The following is a 15,788-nucleotide window of genomic DNA, read 5'->3' as shown; positions in this document are numbered from 1 at the left end:
GGAGTGCGTTCACTGCTTGTCTTGGGAACCTAGATGGTTTCTGAACTGCCTTCCCCAGGCCTCATTTCCCCTATTTATCCTGCCTCATCCTCACCTGCCAAACTCCCACCTGCCTCATCCAGTCACCTCCCAGCCCTCCCCTCCCTATCCCCTCCCGTCCAAGGCCCCTCCAACCCCTGGACTGACGGATGGATGGATGGATGGATGGATGGATAGATAGATGATAGATAGATAGATAGACAGATGATAGATGGATAGATGGATGGATGAATGGATAGATGATAGATTGATAGATGGATAGATGGATGGATGGATGGATAGATGATAGATGGATAGATGGATGGATGGATGGATGGATGGATGGATAGATAGATGATAGATGGATAGATGGATGGATGGATGAATGGATAGATGATAGATGGATAGATGGATGGATGGATGGATGAATGGATAGATAGATGATAGATAGATAGATAGACAGATGATAGATGGATAGATGGATGGATGAATGGATAGATGATAGATTGATAGATGGATAGATGGATGGATGGATGGATAGATGATAGATTGATAGATGGATAGATGGATGGATGGATGGATGGATAGACAGATGATAGATGGATAGATGGATGGATGAATGGATAGATGATAGATTGATAGATGGATAGATGGATAGATAGACAGATGATGAATGGATAGATGGATGATGGATAGATTGATAGATGGATGGATGCGGTGAGCTCCTCGACCAGCGAGGAAGAACGACCACCACTCGAGGATTCTTCTCAAATCATACTTTAATGGAGAGCCTTTTGGTTGAAGGGAGAGCAGGAAGCGAAAAGGGGCTGGGCAGGGAAATGCAGCTGCTTATATACATTCAAGGAACAAGGGGCTCTCTACCATTGGCTACTCTGTTGCTAAGGCCGTTTTGAGACTCGGGATTGGTCACGCCCTATTTCGTCATGCGCAGACTGAAGAGCAACTTGATACTTAGTAACGAGTAAAGGCCTCGCACTCACATACCAAATAAGTTACAAGGAGCGAGGCAGGAAACAGGTGCCATCCGGCTCCCCACAGATGGATGGATGGATAGATAGATAATAGATAGGTAGATAGATAATAGATGGATAGACAGATAGATAGATAGATGATAGATAGATAATAGATGGATAGATAGATGGATGGATAAATAGATGATAGATAATAGATGGATAGATAGATGATAGATAATTGATAGATAGACGGATAGACAGATGATAGATGGATAGACACTGACAGAACTTTCCCCGCCTGACTCCCCTCTTCTCCGTTCGTCTCAGATGATGAGGTGACGGTTGGCAAGTTCTACGCCACCTTCCTGATCCAGGAGTACTTCCGGAAATTCAAGAAGCGCAAAGAGCAGGGGCTGGTGGGCAAACCCTCGCAGAGGAACGCGCTGTCCCTGCAGGTGAGGCCGAGAGGAGCCCCCCTGGCCACGGGAGGCCCCGGTCACTTCCTCTCCCTCTGGATGGGGTCCTAGCCCCTCACGGGTGCCCTTCCAGGGCCCCCAGCCTTTCGAGGCGGCCCCGGGTGGGGTGGGCAGGGCCCTCCAGCCTTTCCAGCACCCCACAGTTCTGCCTGCTTTCTGGGCCCCTGGGCGTTCCTAGGCCCACTGACGGGGTTTCCGTTGTGTCCCTCCACTGGAGGGTGACGGGTGCCCTGGGGCAGCCTGTCCCCCGTGGGGAGACCAGCCCCCATCCCTTCCCGGGGAGGCCAGCCCCCATCCCCTCCCGGGGAGGCCAGCCCAGTCCCCCGGGGGAGACCAGCCCCCGTCCCCTCCCCGGGGAGACCAGCCCCCGTCCCCTCCGGGGAGGCCAGCCCCCGTCCTCCCCACCTCCCCTGTTTGACCAGCGGCCTGGCTGCGGGCTCGGTCCTCAGTGCCCTCTGGTTCCAGGCTGGCTTGCGCACCCTCCATGACATCGGGCCTGAGATCCGCCGGGCCATCTCGGGGGACCTGACAGCTGAGGAGGAGCTGGACAAGGCCATGAAGGAGGCTGTGTCCGCCGCCTCGGAGGACGACATCTTCAGGGTAGGCGCGGGCCCTGCGCTCCCCCCACCCCTCACCCCCCCGGTTCAGACCCCAGCCAGCTGCGGGGAGGACCCCCGTGGCCCCCCAGCCCTGCATCCGCACCGGCCCTGCTCCCACACAGGCCGGGGGGGACCCAGAGGGAGACCCACCCACCCGCACCTGACTGCCGGTGCCTCCCAGGGCCTGCGGCCCCTTCCTGCCCCCCCCACGGGCTCCCCTCCACCCACCCCTCCTGTCCCGCCTGCAGAGGGCCGGCGGCCTGTTCGGCAACCACGTCACCGCCTACCACCAAAGCGACGGCCGGAGCGCCTTCCCGCAGACCTTCACGGCCCAGCGCCCGCTGCACATCAACAAGACGGCCAACAACCAAGCGGACACAGAGTCCCCGTCCCACGAGAAGCTGGTGGACTCCACGTTCACCCCGAGCAGCTACTCCTCCACGGGCTCCAACGCCAACATCAACAATGCCAACAACACGGCCCTGGGCCGCCTCCCGCGCCCGGGCGGCTACCCCAGCACCGTGAGCGTGAGCATCGTGGAGGGCCACAGCCCCCCGCTGGCCTGGAAGCTGGGCTCCAGGAGGTGAGCAGGGGAGCAGGGCTGTGCGCGCGGGGCGCCTTGAGCCCGCGGGCTGCCTGGGCAGGCTCTCCGTGCCTGAGATGAGTCTCCATCTCGGACGCCGCAGGTGTCGCTCCCGGGACAGTCAGCTGGCCACCACGTGTCAGGAGGAGGCCACCTACGACCACCTGAGGACCCGCGACGGGGAGTACGGCAGCGAGCCCAGCCTGCTGGCCACAGAGACGTGAGCTCCGCGGGCTGGGCAGAGGGCAGGGTGGGGGGGGGCTGGGGGGGGGCAGGGCGGACGCGAGCAGGGGGGCGAGCCCCTCATACTGCCTTCTTGTGGCGCCATCCTTCCTCACTTCGGAAAGTCTCCGAGAACCACGGGCAGAGCCGCACTTTCTGATGCGACGCCCGCTGCTGTTAACAGCGACCCGGGAACCGGCTCGTAGCGGGTCCGGGGCTGACGGGCTGAGGGTTGAATATGACCGGGTCGCAGGGCTCGGACTCAGTGCCTCGGCTCCATCCCTGAGCTTCTTTTCCCCTCTCAAGACTGGCGCTCTACCGCTTGAGCCACAGCTCCATGGCCAGCTTTTTGGGTTCGTCGGAGAGAAGAGTCTCTTGGACTCTTCCCTGTCCAGGCAGGCTTTGAACCACAGTCTAGGATGACAGAGCATGAGCCACCTGCAGGCGGCGACCTCCTTTCCAGAAGCGGAGAGTGAGACATTTCATGAGTAAGGACGAGAGATGACCTCAGAAGCTCCAAACGCAGAATTACAAGAAGATGGAAACGCAGTTACTCCCCGAGGAACGGTGGCAGAGCAGGGACCCAGGTCCCCAGGCGGGCAGAGAGGGTCGACACTGCGCCTCCCCGGTTCCGGGAGCCGCCCGACAGCTCCCGGGCCTGCTTGTGGGAAGCTGGGCTGCAGCGTGTCTGAGACACGGGATACGGCCATATCCATGGCTTCATCAGTCCACCGACCCACGCCTTCCAGACCCTCTCCTGCCTCTGTGGTGCAAGGCACAAATCCAGAAGGGGCTTGGAGTGTGGTCAGTGGTAGAGCGCTCGCCTAGCATGCACAAAGCCCTGGGTTCGATTCCTCAGTACCACATATACAGAAAAAGCTGAACGTGGTGCTGTGGCCCAAGAGGTGGAGCTCTAGCCTTGAGCGAACGAAGCTCAGGACCCAGGCCCTGAGTTCAAGCCCCAGGACTGGCAAGAGGAAGGAAGAAATCCCCAGAACTCCTTAAACTCATTCTCGTCTGACACATGGTCCCTTTCATCTGAACACTGGTTACCTAACCTAGAATTGGATTTTATCTTGCTCAATCAGCTCTGGGCTCCTGGAGACTCACCAAATAGTTAGGAAGCTCTGAGATCTCAGTACCTAGGCCCTGAGCTTAAATCCCAGGATCAGCACGAGTAAATAGTATATATATGCATGTATATTACATTTATATGTGTGTATAATGCGCATATCACGAAGGTGCTTGGCTAATTCCGAAGAGCCAAGCACGTGGCAGACGTGAGGGTCCCGTCCTGAGCTCCCAGACCTCTGCAGCTGCTGGGTCAGTGTGCTGGGGGCAGTGGAGTGGACCCAGGCAACACAAATAAGTAAACGATCGTGGCAAACCCTATGAAAAAGGAACTAAGGGCCAAAATAACAAAAGGCTTAGAAGCACTGGACACGCACCCCCGGTCCCCCAGCTCTGCCGTACCATCTGGTGGTGGTTGTCACAGCACAGGCCCCTGGCTGTGGACAGGTCAGGGGGGACGGACGACCAGTAAGCCTAAGCGAGCCTGGAGCTTTCGGGCCATCAAGGGCCCCGTGGTATAAACATGGAGACCTCGGTGGCCCTTGAAAGGGCCTGTGAGCCGAGATCTTCTCACCTTCCTGTGTGCTTTGCCTTAGATCAGAAGTCAGCTCGGAGCTGTCCAGCCTGGAGGGCGGGGGGGACACACCAGGGACGGTGTCCATGAGGCAGGCTGGACACCAGGGGATTCCGTCCTGGGTCCAAACATGCAGCAGGGCTTCCTGGGGCAGCACAGGCCTGCTGTCCGGTCCACACGCCCAAGCGCGTGCAGGCACGAGCGCGGGGTCCCCTTCTCCCCGGCTCGGTTCACACTGCCGGCCTCAGGGACAAGCCTGGGTTCTCTGTCGCAGCCTGCCCTCCCAGGATGATGAAAACCGACAACTCACACCCCCCGAGGAGGAGAAGAGGGACTTCCGGCAATCCCCCAAGAGAGGTTTCCTCCGCTCGGCCTCCCTGGGTGAGTAGCGCCTGGCTCCCGAGTGTGGTCCTGGCTCCGACGACCTCCCCACACCGGCTGGAAAGGTTTCCACTGCAGCCAAGACCCGGTTCCCGAAGCTGAGTGTGCCAGCTTTTCCATACGGTACCAAAGTAATCCTGAGGTGATCCAATTTTTTTTTTTTTTTTTTTTTTTGCCAGTCCTAGGGCTTGGGCTCAGGGCCGGGGCACTGTCCTTGGACTTTCTCAAGGCCAGAGAGCTCTACCACTGGAGCCTCAGCACCATTTCTGGCTTTTATTCTATGTATGAGGTACCGGGAAATCGAACCGGGGTCTTTGTGCATGCTAGACGAGCACTCTACCACCCAGGCCAAACTCCCGGCCGAGGTGACCGATTTTAAAAAGGTTATCAAGATACCCAATTTGGACAGTGGTGCTGTGGTTCAAAGGGGTAGAGCGGTAGCCTTGAGCTGAAGAACTCGGGGACAGCGCCCAGGCCCAGAGTTCAAGCCCCACATCCAACAAAAACAAAACAGACCCAATGTAACACATGGGGCCCAGCGTTGGAGGTTTTGGTCCATGGCCCACTTGGCCCTGTTACTTTGGGGATCCCAGAGTGAGGCAGGAAGTGGGGGGGGGGTATGCCCTTCATTTCCTGGCCTGATATGCAGAAGAGGCCATGGCCAGGGGTCTCACATTTCCCAACTGGCCCCACATCCTGAAGCTCCGCCCTCGTCCCAGCCACAAATGCCCAGCGGGGACCAGGCCTGGGACTCACAGGCCCCTGGGCGATGCCAAAGAGCTGGGCTGTGTGGGGAGCAGGGTGGAGGCCTTGCTCCTGGCTCTGATCCCCGTCCCCCGCTGGCCTTGCAGGTCGAAGGGCGTCCTTCCACCTGGAGTGTCTGAGACGACAGAAGAGCCAAGGTGGAGACATCGCTCAGAAGACCGTCCTGCCGCTGCACCTGGTACACCACCAGGTACCTGCATGCACCGCTGCTAGGCTAGGCTGCCCTGGGGTGCAGACAGATGCCCCCACCCACACCGGTCACCCACCCTGGGGGTCCTCACAGCGCCTGGGCGGGGCTGCTGGCCCCTCCTCCAGGAATCTCCAAGTTTACATTATGCACTGCCCAGCCACGGCCTCTCCTCTGTATCCCGTGGCATTTGTAATGGCTTTGGAATGTCAATCAAACCTCATGGTCAGTACAAGACGGCCAGGGAGGGCCCAGCGAAGCTGACCCCACAGCAGCTGGAAGCCAGTGGCCCTGTCTCATTAGAGATTGTGTTCAAAAGGCGAGACTGGGCAAAAAGTGAGACCCTGGCACAAAAATAAGCAGAGCTAGCCGGGCCCAGTGGCTCACGCCTGTCATCCCAGCTACTGAGGAGGCTGAGACCTGAGGTTCAAGGTTCAAAGCCAGTCTGGGCGTGAAAGCCCGTGAGACTCGTATCTCCAAATAACCACCAGAAAACCAGAAGTGGTGCTGTGGCTCAAGGAGTAGGGCGGTGGCCTTGAGCTGAAGAGCTCAGGGACAGCGTCTAGGCCAAGAGTTAAAGCCCCAGAACCAACACATACACACACAGGTCATGGCTCAAACCTACCCAGAACTGAACCAAGAGAAAAAAATATATAATGTATACATACATACGTCCATATGTATGTATATATGTGTGCGCGTGCGTGTGTGTATATATACATATATATAAGGTGGTTTTCACCCTTCTGGTTTGATGGTGATAGTGGGTGAGAGATTTGATCTTTAGTTTGTGCCTTTCTGCAAACTCCCAGCTGCACAGTGACATCCATGTCCTCTCTGGCTCCCAGAGCTGGGCTTTCCCACGATGCTCTCTGCTTTCCCACATATGTGACGCTGATCACAGGACTCAGACCCCAGAGGGCAGCCAGGCTGCAGGCTGGACGCAGGGTTCAGTGACAGCTCGGTGGCCGAGGAGACTGTCGGGGATGCCCGAGACACACACGGGTGGGCCGTGGTGCCTGGTGAACAGGGTGGCTCCTGGCCAGGACTGGGGGACCCGGACAGGGCAGGGGGCAGCTTCCTGGGGAAGGCCGCAGGCCCCTCCGCACGTGGCCACGTGGCCCGTGGGCAGGCAGCCTCGGCCTGCCAGTCACTGCTTTTCCCTGTGTCCGCAGGCACTGGCCGTGGCGGGCTTGAGCCCCCTGCTGCAGAGAAGCCATCCCCCGTCCCCGCTCCCCAGGCCGTGCGCCACGCCCCCCGCCACACCGGGCAGCCCGCGTGGCTGGCCCCCGCAGCCCATCCCCACCCTGCGGCTGGAGGGGGCCGAGTCCAGCGAGAAACTCAACAGCAGCTTCCCGTCCGTCCACTGCGGCTCCTGGGCCGAGGCCGCCCCGTGCCGAGGGGGGCGTGGAGCCGGGCCTACGACCCGGAGAGCCCGCCCCGTATCCCTCACGGTGCCCTGCCAGGCCGGGCCACCCGGCCGGCACCTCCACGGCAGCGCCAGCAGCCTGGTGGAAGCGGTGAGTGAGGCGGCCGGGAGGCGAGGGGGTGGCCCCGTGGGCACGGGCCGGGCGGGAGCCACGGGAAGGCCCGGCCGAGGGGAACAGGGGCCTCGTGAGAGGTGGGCGGCAAGGAAGGCCCCCAGGCAGGGGTGACCTGAGCCCCGCCGGCCCTGCCCCTCTCCCCCCTCAGGTCTTGATTTCCGAAGGACTGGGCCATTTTGCTCAAGATCCCAAGTTCCTGGAGGTGGCCACTCAGGAGCTGGCGGACGCCTGCGAGCTGACCGCAGAGGAGATGGACCGGGCTGCAGACAGCATCCTCAGCGGGGGCGCCCAGCCCAGGCCCAACGGCACCCTCCTGCCTTTCGTGAACTGCAGGGACCCGGGGCCAGCCCGGGCGGGCGGCCAGGAGGACTCGAGGGGCACGTGCCCCTTGGGGCGGAGCGAGGAGGAGGAGGAGGAGGAGGAGGAGGAGGAAGAGCTCACGGACAGCCGGGTGCACTTCAGCAGCCTGTAGTCCTGGCTGGGGGGGAGGGGGACGCACATGCGCGCTCGTGCGGGTCTTTTCTGTTGTTATTGTTTTTAATTTGTCTCGATGTTCCTAATGGGTTCGTTTCAGAAGTGCCTCACTGTTCCCGAGACCTGGAATCAACCAGAACAGCGTCTTCATTCGTTCTGTTGGGGGAGGATGGGATGGGGCGGGGAGGGAGACGGAGTGGGGGGGCAGAAGGCCCATGGGGGGACCTCGATCCCGCAGAAGCCTGGGAGGACCCGCCCCCCCCCACCAGGTCCCCCAGCTCTACTTGTGAAAACAAATTGTTTGCACAGATTCTGTTCAGACCTCCTCAGAGGCCAGGCCTGAAGGAGGGAGGAGGAAGAGCGGGGTCTGGGATCCCCTCTGAACCCCCCACCCCGACCCGGGCCTGGATCCGCCCCCTTCCACATCCCCAGGCCCGCCAGCTGCCCCCCCACCTCCCCTGCACCTCCACCCCCACCCCGGGTTTGGCCTTTCCCTCCAGAGCATGCTGCAGCTGGGGGTGCAACCCTGGGTTTCTCCAGTGTTATCTGACGTCGCAGCCCCTCACCCAGCTCTCCCTTCTGCGGGATCGCCGGCCGGCCGCCTCCATCAGATTCCTTCACTATGTTTTTTATTCCCCAGAGGGGACGGACTCACGCCACTGGCTGCCGAAGCGATGGCGCTTTTCCTCTCTTTCCTTTTCTTTCTGTGGAGTCTGGGTCGGCTTTATAATTTAAACGTAATGGGGGAGGAATGCCGCCTCCCCCCCCCAAGGTGTGCTGATGAGCGGGGGAGAGAAAGTGTGCGTCTGTGTGTGTGTGTGTGTGTGTCACGCCCGTGTGCCTCGTGGACCCTCTGTGTGCATTTTGCACCCGCAGTGGTGTGTGCTCTTACCTTGTGGAGGTTCGAACCTGAGGCCATTTGAAAGCAAAAACAAACCACTGTCTCTGCTTCTGAAACGGGAATCAGTAACTCTTTGCATTTTCTGTCCCACAAGATATGCAAAAAACAATGCAATAATATCCTTTCCTTTTTTTTTTCTTCAAACTACACTTGTGAGTTGTGTTGGCATTAAAACTGTATTTAAACAAACAACAAAAAGAAAACCCACAGAAATTTAAGGAAGAAAAAAAAAACTCAAGAAGGTATCTTGCTTCCATTTACTCTGTGTAACACGTTTTATTGCATTGATGGTGTTTTCTGCAGAAGGGACCATTATACTTGAATTCAGGTCAGTTTCAGTATTTTTCAAATATTTTTTTAAAATCTGAATTGCAGTTGTGCCAAGCGAATATAATGAACTGAGTTTATTTCCAGATTCACTTCTTGTACACTTTGCTGCATGTAAAGTAAACCCTTTTGTATCTGGAGTGTGACCCCCTTTACCTCCGGCTCTGCCCTGGGGTTCGGCCCCCACTGGGGACAGAAGGACAGTGGTTTGTGCGAGAGGAGAGGAGCGGCCAGGCCCTGTATCCCTGGCTCTGCTCCAGTGCTCACTCTGGCCTCCCACCCCCTCCCCCTCACCGTACTATTTTGCATATCTTGTGTTTGCCTCTGTCCCCTTGTTTGCTTTGGGAGATCCAGGGACACTGCTGCCCTCTGACCCGTGGTACTGGAGAGAGGAAGCTGCCAGCATGGAGGAGGAAAGTGGGGGGAATGCTTTTCCAGTCACTCTCTGTGGGGGAGAAAGAGGGAGGAGGAGGCCTGAACAGAACATTGTGCAACCTGACGTCCCTCTGTGAGCCCCTGCCCTCTCCCTGGAGCACTGTCCCCGTCCCGTGTGAGCCTGGGCCTGGGTGGAGGGCAGATGCCTTCTGTTTGCAGTCCTTTGACTGACCTTCAACCATGAGGAAAGGGGGTGGGCTGCCTTGGGGGAGAGAGGGCCCGCCCGCCCCCGAAGCCGGCTAGAAATTCCAGAAAAGGTGATGAGAGCCACAAGCCATTCCCTTGTGGGCTACGTGGGCCTGAGTGGAGGAATGTGCCTGCCAGCTGTGGGCTCCGGGCCCCCAGATGCCCGTCTTCCAGGTTTATCCATCCCCCTGCAGTGCCTCTCAGGCCCTGGGGTGCCAGCGGGCCTTGTGGGATCAAGTGTTGTGATGTTTTAAGTCGCCAGGGCCTCTTCCGTTTCCTGCTCTGGGCTTGGCCCTGTCTCCTCTGTGGCCTCACACACGCGGGCAGCTGGTCCCTGAGGCTCAGCCACGTCCCTCCTCTGCCTTCTGCAGAAGGAAGCCAGTCCAGTTGTCCCCCTCCTGCCTGATTCTAACAGGTCCCTTGGGCCTGGTGGCTCACAGAGACTTTTCCTAGGTCTCGGTTTGATTCAGATGCCATGGGGTTGTAGCCCCTTCCTTCTTCCTAAGCTGAACCCCAGGTCAGGGTGAAAGTGTTAGATGGCCTCCTCCCTCCTCCCACCAGAGCGTCCCCACGTGGGACCGTGGGTGGCCTGCAGGTCCTCAGGTCTACTGTGCTCTGCAGGGGTGGACCCCGCCCGCACCCCGTCCTGCCCGACCCAGCTGGAGTCCAGCCAGTGCTGGTTTGGGAGGAACTGGAGGGAAATAGAGTCAGAGGAACCCGAAGGTCCCTGAGCTCTGTCACCAAAGTCCACTCCAGCAGCCATGTGTGAGTGACATCAGGAAGGCCGGGGAGCATGCCGTGCCACTGCAGAGATGCCCCCCCCCGCTGCCCTCCCCTTGCCTCCGTCCCTGTCACCCCCTCTGGTACCCCCAGCCAGGTGAGTGGGGAGCGGTGGACAGAGGATCCTGGGCAGACTCGGACCCCTGGGCCGTGAAGCCACCTCTGCTCCGGGCCTCTTTTAGTTTACAAGGTGAGGAAAGGTCGCTTTGTGGTTCCGGGTAGCAGAGCCTGGGTTGTTACGATCGGAACGCTAGGGACTGCATGCGTGTGTGGACAACTTCGTACATGCACGTGCACACACACCAAGTCACAGGCACCTGACGGAGCTCCCAGTGAGAGGCACAGAAGAGCCGAGCGAGGCCCTCCGAGACCACGCTTCTCATCGCGAAGCCAATACAGGGAAGCTACAGTGGGAAAAGACCAAGGCCTTTTCCTCCTCTGGTTTGGAGAGGTCTGATGGCGACATGTGGAGGCTCTGGCCTGGAAGATGAGGGGGGCGTCAGACCGCGCCCCCCCTTCCCGCCCCCCAGAAAGCCAGAACCAGACCTGAGATAGTCCTGTGAGAATCCCGCTGATGGCCAGGCCAAAGAGTAGACAGACAGACAGATAGCGGCAAGTCCCACAGCCAGAGCCACGTCCCCTCCCGGCAGGCGGGTGTGCCTCCTGCAGGCTGCCCTGCCCCCCCAGTGTTCAGAATGGACGTCGTGGAGTTGTGGGGAGCTTCTGGAATAGGGGGCATGCCACTGAACCCGGCACGAATCACACACTCCAAATTTTTACCATCTTAGAAAATCCCTCTGCCATGGGCTGGCGAGTCACTGTCAGCTGTCCCCGGGGAGGGGAGACCGGGGTGCAGGGGTCCCTGGGGGGGGGGAGCCCAGAGATGGACAGAAAGGGTCCTCCCGCCCCATCTGAGCCTGGGGAGTTCCTCGGGGCCTGGAGGAAGAGGGTAAGCAGCGCCAAGCCCCTGGAGGAGCTCTGCCCAGCCTCAGAGCCAGAAGAGGAGGCGGCGCCCTCAAGACCCCAGGCCAGGGGACTCGGGAGCTGGGGCGCCTTCAGAAGGCAGCCCAGGGGCAACTTCCTGGATACTGCCCGCCCTCTCTCTCCCTCTCCCTCCCCCCTTCTCTCTCATGGTATTGTTGATGCATTAGAATCCACCAGAGCTACCAAGCGATGCACCCCTCTGCGTAAAGGGTGTGGACGAAGCCCCCTCACCCACCTCTGCCCCTCCAGGCTCCACCATACCACAGTCTGACTGTTGTAAATACTGTTGTACAGTTTGTAATGGTCCAGTAATCGGGTTGTCAAAGGGCCCCGCCTGCCCGCCCGCCCACAGGCCCGCACAGGGCTGCCCCTTCTAGCAAGGTGGGAGAACCGAGAAGGAAAACAAGATTCCCAGTCCTCTCTGTGTGAGACGCTACTGTATATTCCTGTAAGATTGCATTTTTATCTAAGGAATGATGTTATTTAAAAAACCAACAAAACCCACAAAAAACAAGAATTGCAAATAAATTTCTTAACAATGTCAGCCTCGGTGTGCTGGTCACTGCATAACCCTTCACTTTCTCAGCTCCCTCAGAGGCCCTGGGACTCCAGAACCCCCCTCCCCGGACCCCCTGTGTCAGTTCTGGCCGCTGCCCCGGACACCAGCTGATGAGGTAAATGGTGAGGGGCAGCGAAATAGAGCGGCTAACACGGGCACACGCAGAATGAGCGCTTTCAGGAGAGAACTCGGAGCCCCAGGACAGGGCTACAGGCAGAGGCAGAAATGCTAAGCTTTTCCCCTGTGGCCACCTCGCCCCAGGGCCCTCGCACAGCTTTGGGGCCTTCCCTGAAAGGCAGTCGGCCCACTTGTGGGCGTCACTGATGTCGGCTGAGCTTCCCAGACCCCCGTGGTCTCTGACTCTCCCAAGGGGAGGCAGGCTGATGCAAACGTGTGTTCCAAACCCAGTCCCGCTGACGCAGGCCAGCCGTGAGTCCTGTTACCTGCCCCTTCCTTCTGGTGACAGGGTTGGTAGAAACACTTCCACAGGCCGAAAGTGAGACAGAAGGAAAAACTCAACTAAGCGGACCGCTGGCAGATCAGAAAAGAAGCACACTGGGAGCGGTGTTTTGGTTTCTGGATCAGTCATGGGGCTTGAACTCTGGGCCTGGGCGCTGTCCCCGAGGCCACCCAGGGGCCAGTCACCTGCAGCACGGCTGGTACTGAGGTGACCAGACTGCACGCCAGGCGTCCCTCCCACACTCACACCCTCCTAGCCAGGGCCTCCACCCCCTCAGGGTGAGGCCACCCCAGCCCAGCCCCCGGGGGAGAGGGAGAGGGGGCGCAGCAAACGTTTATTTAAAAAGGCAAGCCAGCCAGCCAGCCAGCTGGGAGGCCATCAGGGTGGAGGAGCGGAGGGGGGGAGGCGGAGTGCGGGGCGGGGGGCCTCCCTCGAGGCTCAGACACGCTGCGGGAAGGGCCTGGTGTCCATCATGAACTGGGCGATGGACATGCCCTTGAGCAGATAGTGGTGGATGCTGTAGGCAAAGAAGCCGAGGCAGAAGAGGATGATCATGGAGGACAGCGTGGCCAGGGTGTAGATGGACATGCGTTTCTCCATGGTGGACCTGAGGAGGCAGAGGTAGGGCCCGGGGCAGCCCGGCGTGCTGCACGGGGTGGCCTCCCGCCGCACCACCGGCAGGTGCTGGAAGAGCAGCAGGGCCAGGAAGACGCCCTGCACGGCCACCTGCAGGAGGAAGTAGAGCAGGTAGAGCAGCAGCAGCATCTTCTCCCGGTGGAAGTTGAGCAGGGACTTGCGGGGGGCGGGCGCCAGCTCCTGGATGGCCACCAGGGAGCCCTCCTCCGCCTCGCCCGCCAGGGACTCGGCCGACTTCACCTTGACCTGCTTGTGCCGCATCTGGGCCATGAAGAACTCCATGAGGAAGAAGAGGGCCAGGAAGATGAAGTAGAAGAAGTACCAGGTCCCCGTCACCGGCCGGCTGAAGATCCTCTCGAAGCACTCGATGCGGCACGGGTAGGTGATGTTGCCGTGGCACCAGAAATCCTCGTACACCTGGGCCCACGGCATGCGCACCACGTACACCACCACGCCGTACATGGCGATGAGGCCGAACCACAGCTGCCGCCCGATGTAGTGGCCGGATTTGTCGCCGGCCACCGAGTGCAGCACGGGGATGAGCCCGGCCACGGCAGCGGCAGCCATGACGGGGCAGCCTGGACGCCTCTGGGGCCCTGGGAGGGGAGGTGGAGCACGGGGTCAGGCCAGGGGAGGGGACAGCGGCGGCCTGGCCTCCCGCACCCACCCAAGAGGCCTCCACAGCCCGGGTTCACACCCACAGCCACTGTGGGACCTGCCAGCCCCACTCCAACCGAGGGAAGGAACTGTGCACTTAGAGGACACAACCCGGACGGGCCACTGTCACCATGAGGGGAGGGGGGCGGAGGAGGGAGGGATGCCTCACCCCCTCCACTGCGCCCCACGAGGGAAGGAATCTGACCTTGCCCACCTACTGTGCGGCCTGGAACCCCACATCAAGCCAGGACCTAACTGCATGTGTCCATGTGATGCGCAAGGCTGATACTCAGAAACAGTCTGAGACCGATGAAGGGAGAGGCAGAGGGACAGGGGGAGGGGGACAGAGCGAGGGTGGGGTAAGGGGAACAGGGGACCCGGATGGGGAGGACAGCCCTGGGGACAACGCTTTCCCCAACGCTTTCCCCTGGTCCCTGGACAGCACGTTTGAGGCCGGGTACCTGTGTGGCTGGTATGGCCAAGTCTGAGGCCTCCGCACGACCCAGCGTCTCCGGCCCCAGGTCCACCGAAGCCCTGCTGGCTGGCTGGAGGCCTCCTGCGCCTCTCCTCTCCCCACCAACTGCCCTGCCCAGTCGGCCTTCGCCCAGCCTGCTGCCCATTGGCCCGGATGCCTGTCTGGCTCAAAGGGCTCCTGCCCATTGGTCAACCCACCTGCCTGTCTGGATGGGCTCCACCAATCACCAGGCCCACACCCCAGGGTGGATGCCATGCAGCCCTGGCCATGTCCTTGTCTTTTCCTCTCCCTGCAGGGTTGCAAGGACAGTGACCCCAGAGACGCAGCACCCTCCACGCACACCACCCCATTTCCTTTCTTCACAAACCGTCACCCACTGTCATCTGTTTGACCCTGGAAGGCAGCCAGGAAACCCCACAGAGCCCCAGAGGCCATCTGCAGGCCCTGGCAGGCGGCCTGCCTGCACACACCCCTGCGTGCATGCACACACATGTGCAGATGCGGGCACACACAGAGCCTGCCCTCCGCAGACCTTGCACACACCCGTGCGTGCATGCACACATGTGCAGATGCAGGCACACACAGAGCCTGCCCGCCCCTGGCCTCTGCAGACACTGCACACACCCCTGCGTGCATGCACACACATGTGCAGATGCGGGCACACACAGAGCCTGCCCTTCGCAGACCCTGCACACACACGTGTGTGCCTTACATGTGTACACACATACACATAGGCAAGCACACACATGGACATGTGCAGCCTGCCCTCAGCTCCTGGTCACAGCACGCACACACACGTGTGCGCGCACACACACACACACACACACCCCTTCTGCACTGGGCGCCAGTGGCTCACATCTGTAACCCTAGCTCTTCTGGAGGCTGAGGTCTGAGGATCTCGGTTCAAAGTCAAGCCGGAAAGTCTGTGAGACTCTTTTCTCCAATGAACCACCCAAAAGCTGGAAGTGGAGCTCTGGCTCAAGTGGTGGGGCACCAGCCTTGAGAAAGCTCAAGGGCAGTGCTCAGGCCCCGAGTTCAAGCCCTGGGACTGGCAAAAAAAAAAAAAAAGGAGGGAGGGAAGGAGGGAGGGAAGGTGCTCCCTGAGGAGTCACCGAGGGGCTGGGTCTGCATGCTGCACCCTGCCAGGACGCCAGTCAGAGCCACTGTCATCAGAGCCACTGTCGGAAACAATTGCACTATTGGGGTGTCTCGTGGGCCCTCAGTATGCACACTATCATTCTCACAGTTCACACCCAAGTCAGCAGAGGTGGTCTGCCTACCCGCTGCCCCCACTCTGGAGACTTCTCAGAGCCAGCCGTGAGCTCTGGCTGGCTGGGTAGGGGTGAGCTGTGGTGAGCTGTGGGATTAAAGGGACTGGAGGCTGCTAGGAGCTCTGAGAATGAACACGGTCAGGGTATGGGCAAGCAGGTCCTGCCAGCCTTCTCAGATCTGATATATGAGACTTAATTTCTCTGCTCACAGAGCCCCTGCTACGTGACCCTGGGTAAACAGCCCAATCT

The 15,788-nt window shown here is 59.8% G+C and overlaps 2 protein-coding genes across 13 annotated transcripts in view; one reads left to right on the top strand and one right to left on the bottom strand.

Annotated features, from left to right (window-relative positions):
* The window catches only part of Cacna1c (calcium voltage-gated channel subunit alpha1 C), a 231,805-nt gene extending 220,475 nt beyond the window's left edge, over nucleotides 1-11,330 (top strand). For all 11 annotated transcript variants that reach the window (XM_090325250.1, XM_090325254.1, XM_090325255.1 and 8 more), the window contains 8 exons: nucleotides 1,320-1,447; nucleotides 1,934-2,068; nucleotides 2,316-2,650; nucleotides 2,754-2,870; nucleotides 4,792-4,898; nucleotides 5,750-5,853; nucleotides 7,026-7,370; nucleotides 7,543-11,330. In XM_090325250.1, coding sequence (XP_090181376.1) covers nucleotides 1,320-1,447; nucleotides 1,934-2,068; nucleotides 2,316-2,650; nucleotides 2,754-2,870; nucleotides 4,792-4,898; nucleotides 5,750-5,853; nucleotides 7,026-7,370; nucleotides 7,543-7,866 — 1,595 coding nt within the window. In that variant the 3' untranslated portion in view covers nucleotides 7,867-11,330. The remainder of the gene's footprint in view (nucleotides 1-1,319; nucleotides 1,448-1,933; nucleotides 2,069-2,315; nucleotides 2,651-2,753; nucleotides 2,871-4,791; nucleotides 4,899-5,749; nucleotides 5,854-7,025; nucleotides 7,371-7,542) is intronic.
* A 1,573-nt stretch (nucleotides 11,331-12,903) lies between these two features.
* LOC150041934 (uncharacterized) lies at nucleotides 12,904-14,680 on the bottom strand. Of its 2 annotated transcripts, XM_090325261.1 has the most exons (3): nucleotides 14,255-14,680; nucleotides 13,377-13,732; nucleotides 12,904-13,226 (listed from the first exon to the last, which is right to left on the bottom strand). In XM_090325261.1, the coding sequence occupies exons 1-3, from the start codon at nucleotides 14,451-14,453 to the stop codon at nucleotides 12,939-12,941; spliced, it is 843 nt and encodes a 280-aa protein (XP_090181387.1). In that variant the 5' UTR covers nucleotides 14,454-14,680; the 3' UTR covers nucleotides 12,904-12,938. The 2 variants fall into 2 exon arrangements, with proteins under 2 accessions (XP_090181387.1, XP_090181386.1); XM_090325260.1 differs by having other exon boundaries at nucleotides 12,904-13,732.
* Nucleotides 14,681-15,788: the final 1,108 nt, after the last annotated feature.

Source organism: Megascapheus bottae, chromosome 37 (genome assembly GCF_031878675.1).
Source record: "Megascapheus bottae isolate mThoBot1 chromosome 37, mThoBot2.hap1, whole genome shotgun sequence".
In the NCBI taxonomy this organism is placed as follows: Eukaryota; Metazoa; Chordata; class Mammalia; order Rodentia; family Geomyidae; genus Megascapheus; species Megascapheus bottae.
The sequence above is the reverse complement of the archived record's forward strand: the minus strand, read 5'-3'. Positions and strand labels throughout refer to the sequence as shown.

Bases quoted from the DNA above. Each gene is read 5' to 3' on its own strand.
- LOC150041934 (XM_090325260.1), bottom strand. From the start codon at position 14,453: ATGGGCAGGAGCCCTTTGAGCCAGACAGGCATCCGGGCCAATGGGCAG. The intron at 13,733-14,254 runs GTACCCGGCCTC...CTCCCCTCCCAG, and splicing joins TGGCCATACCAGCCACACAG to GGCCCCAGAGGCGTCCAGGC.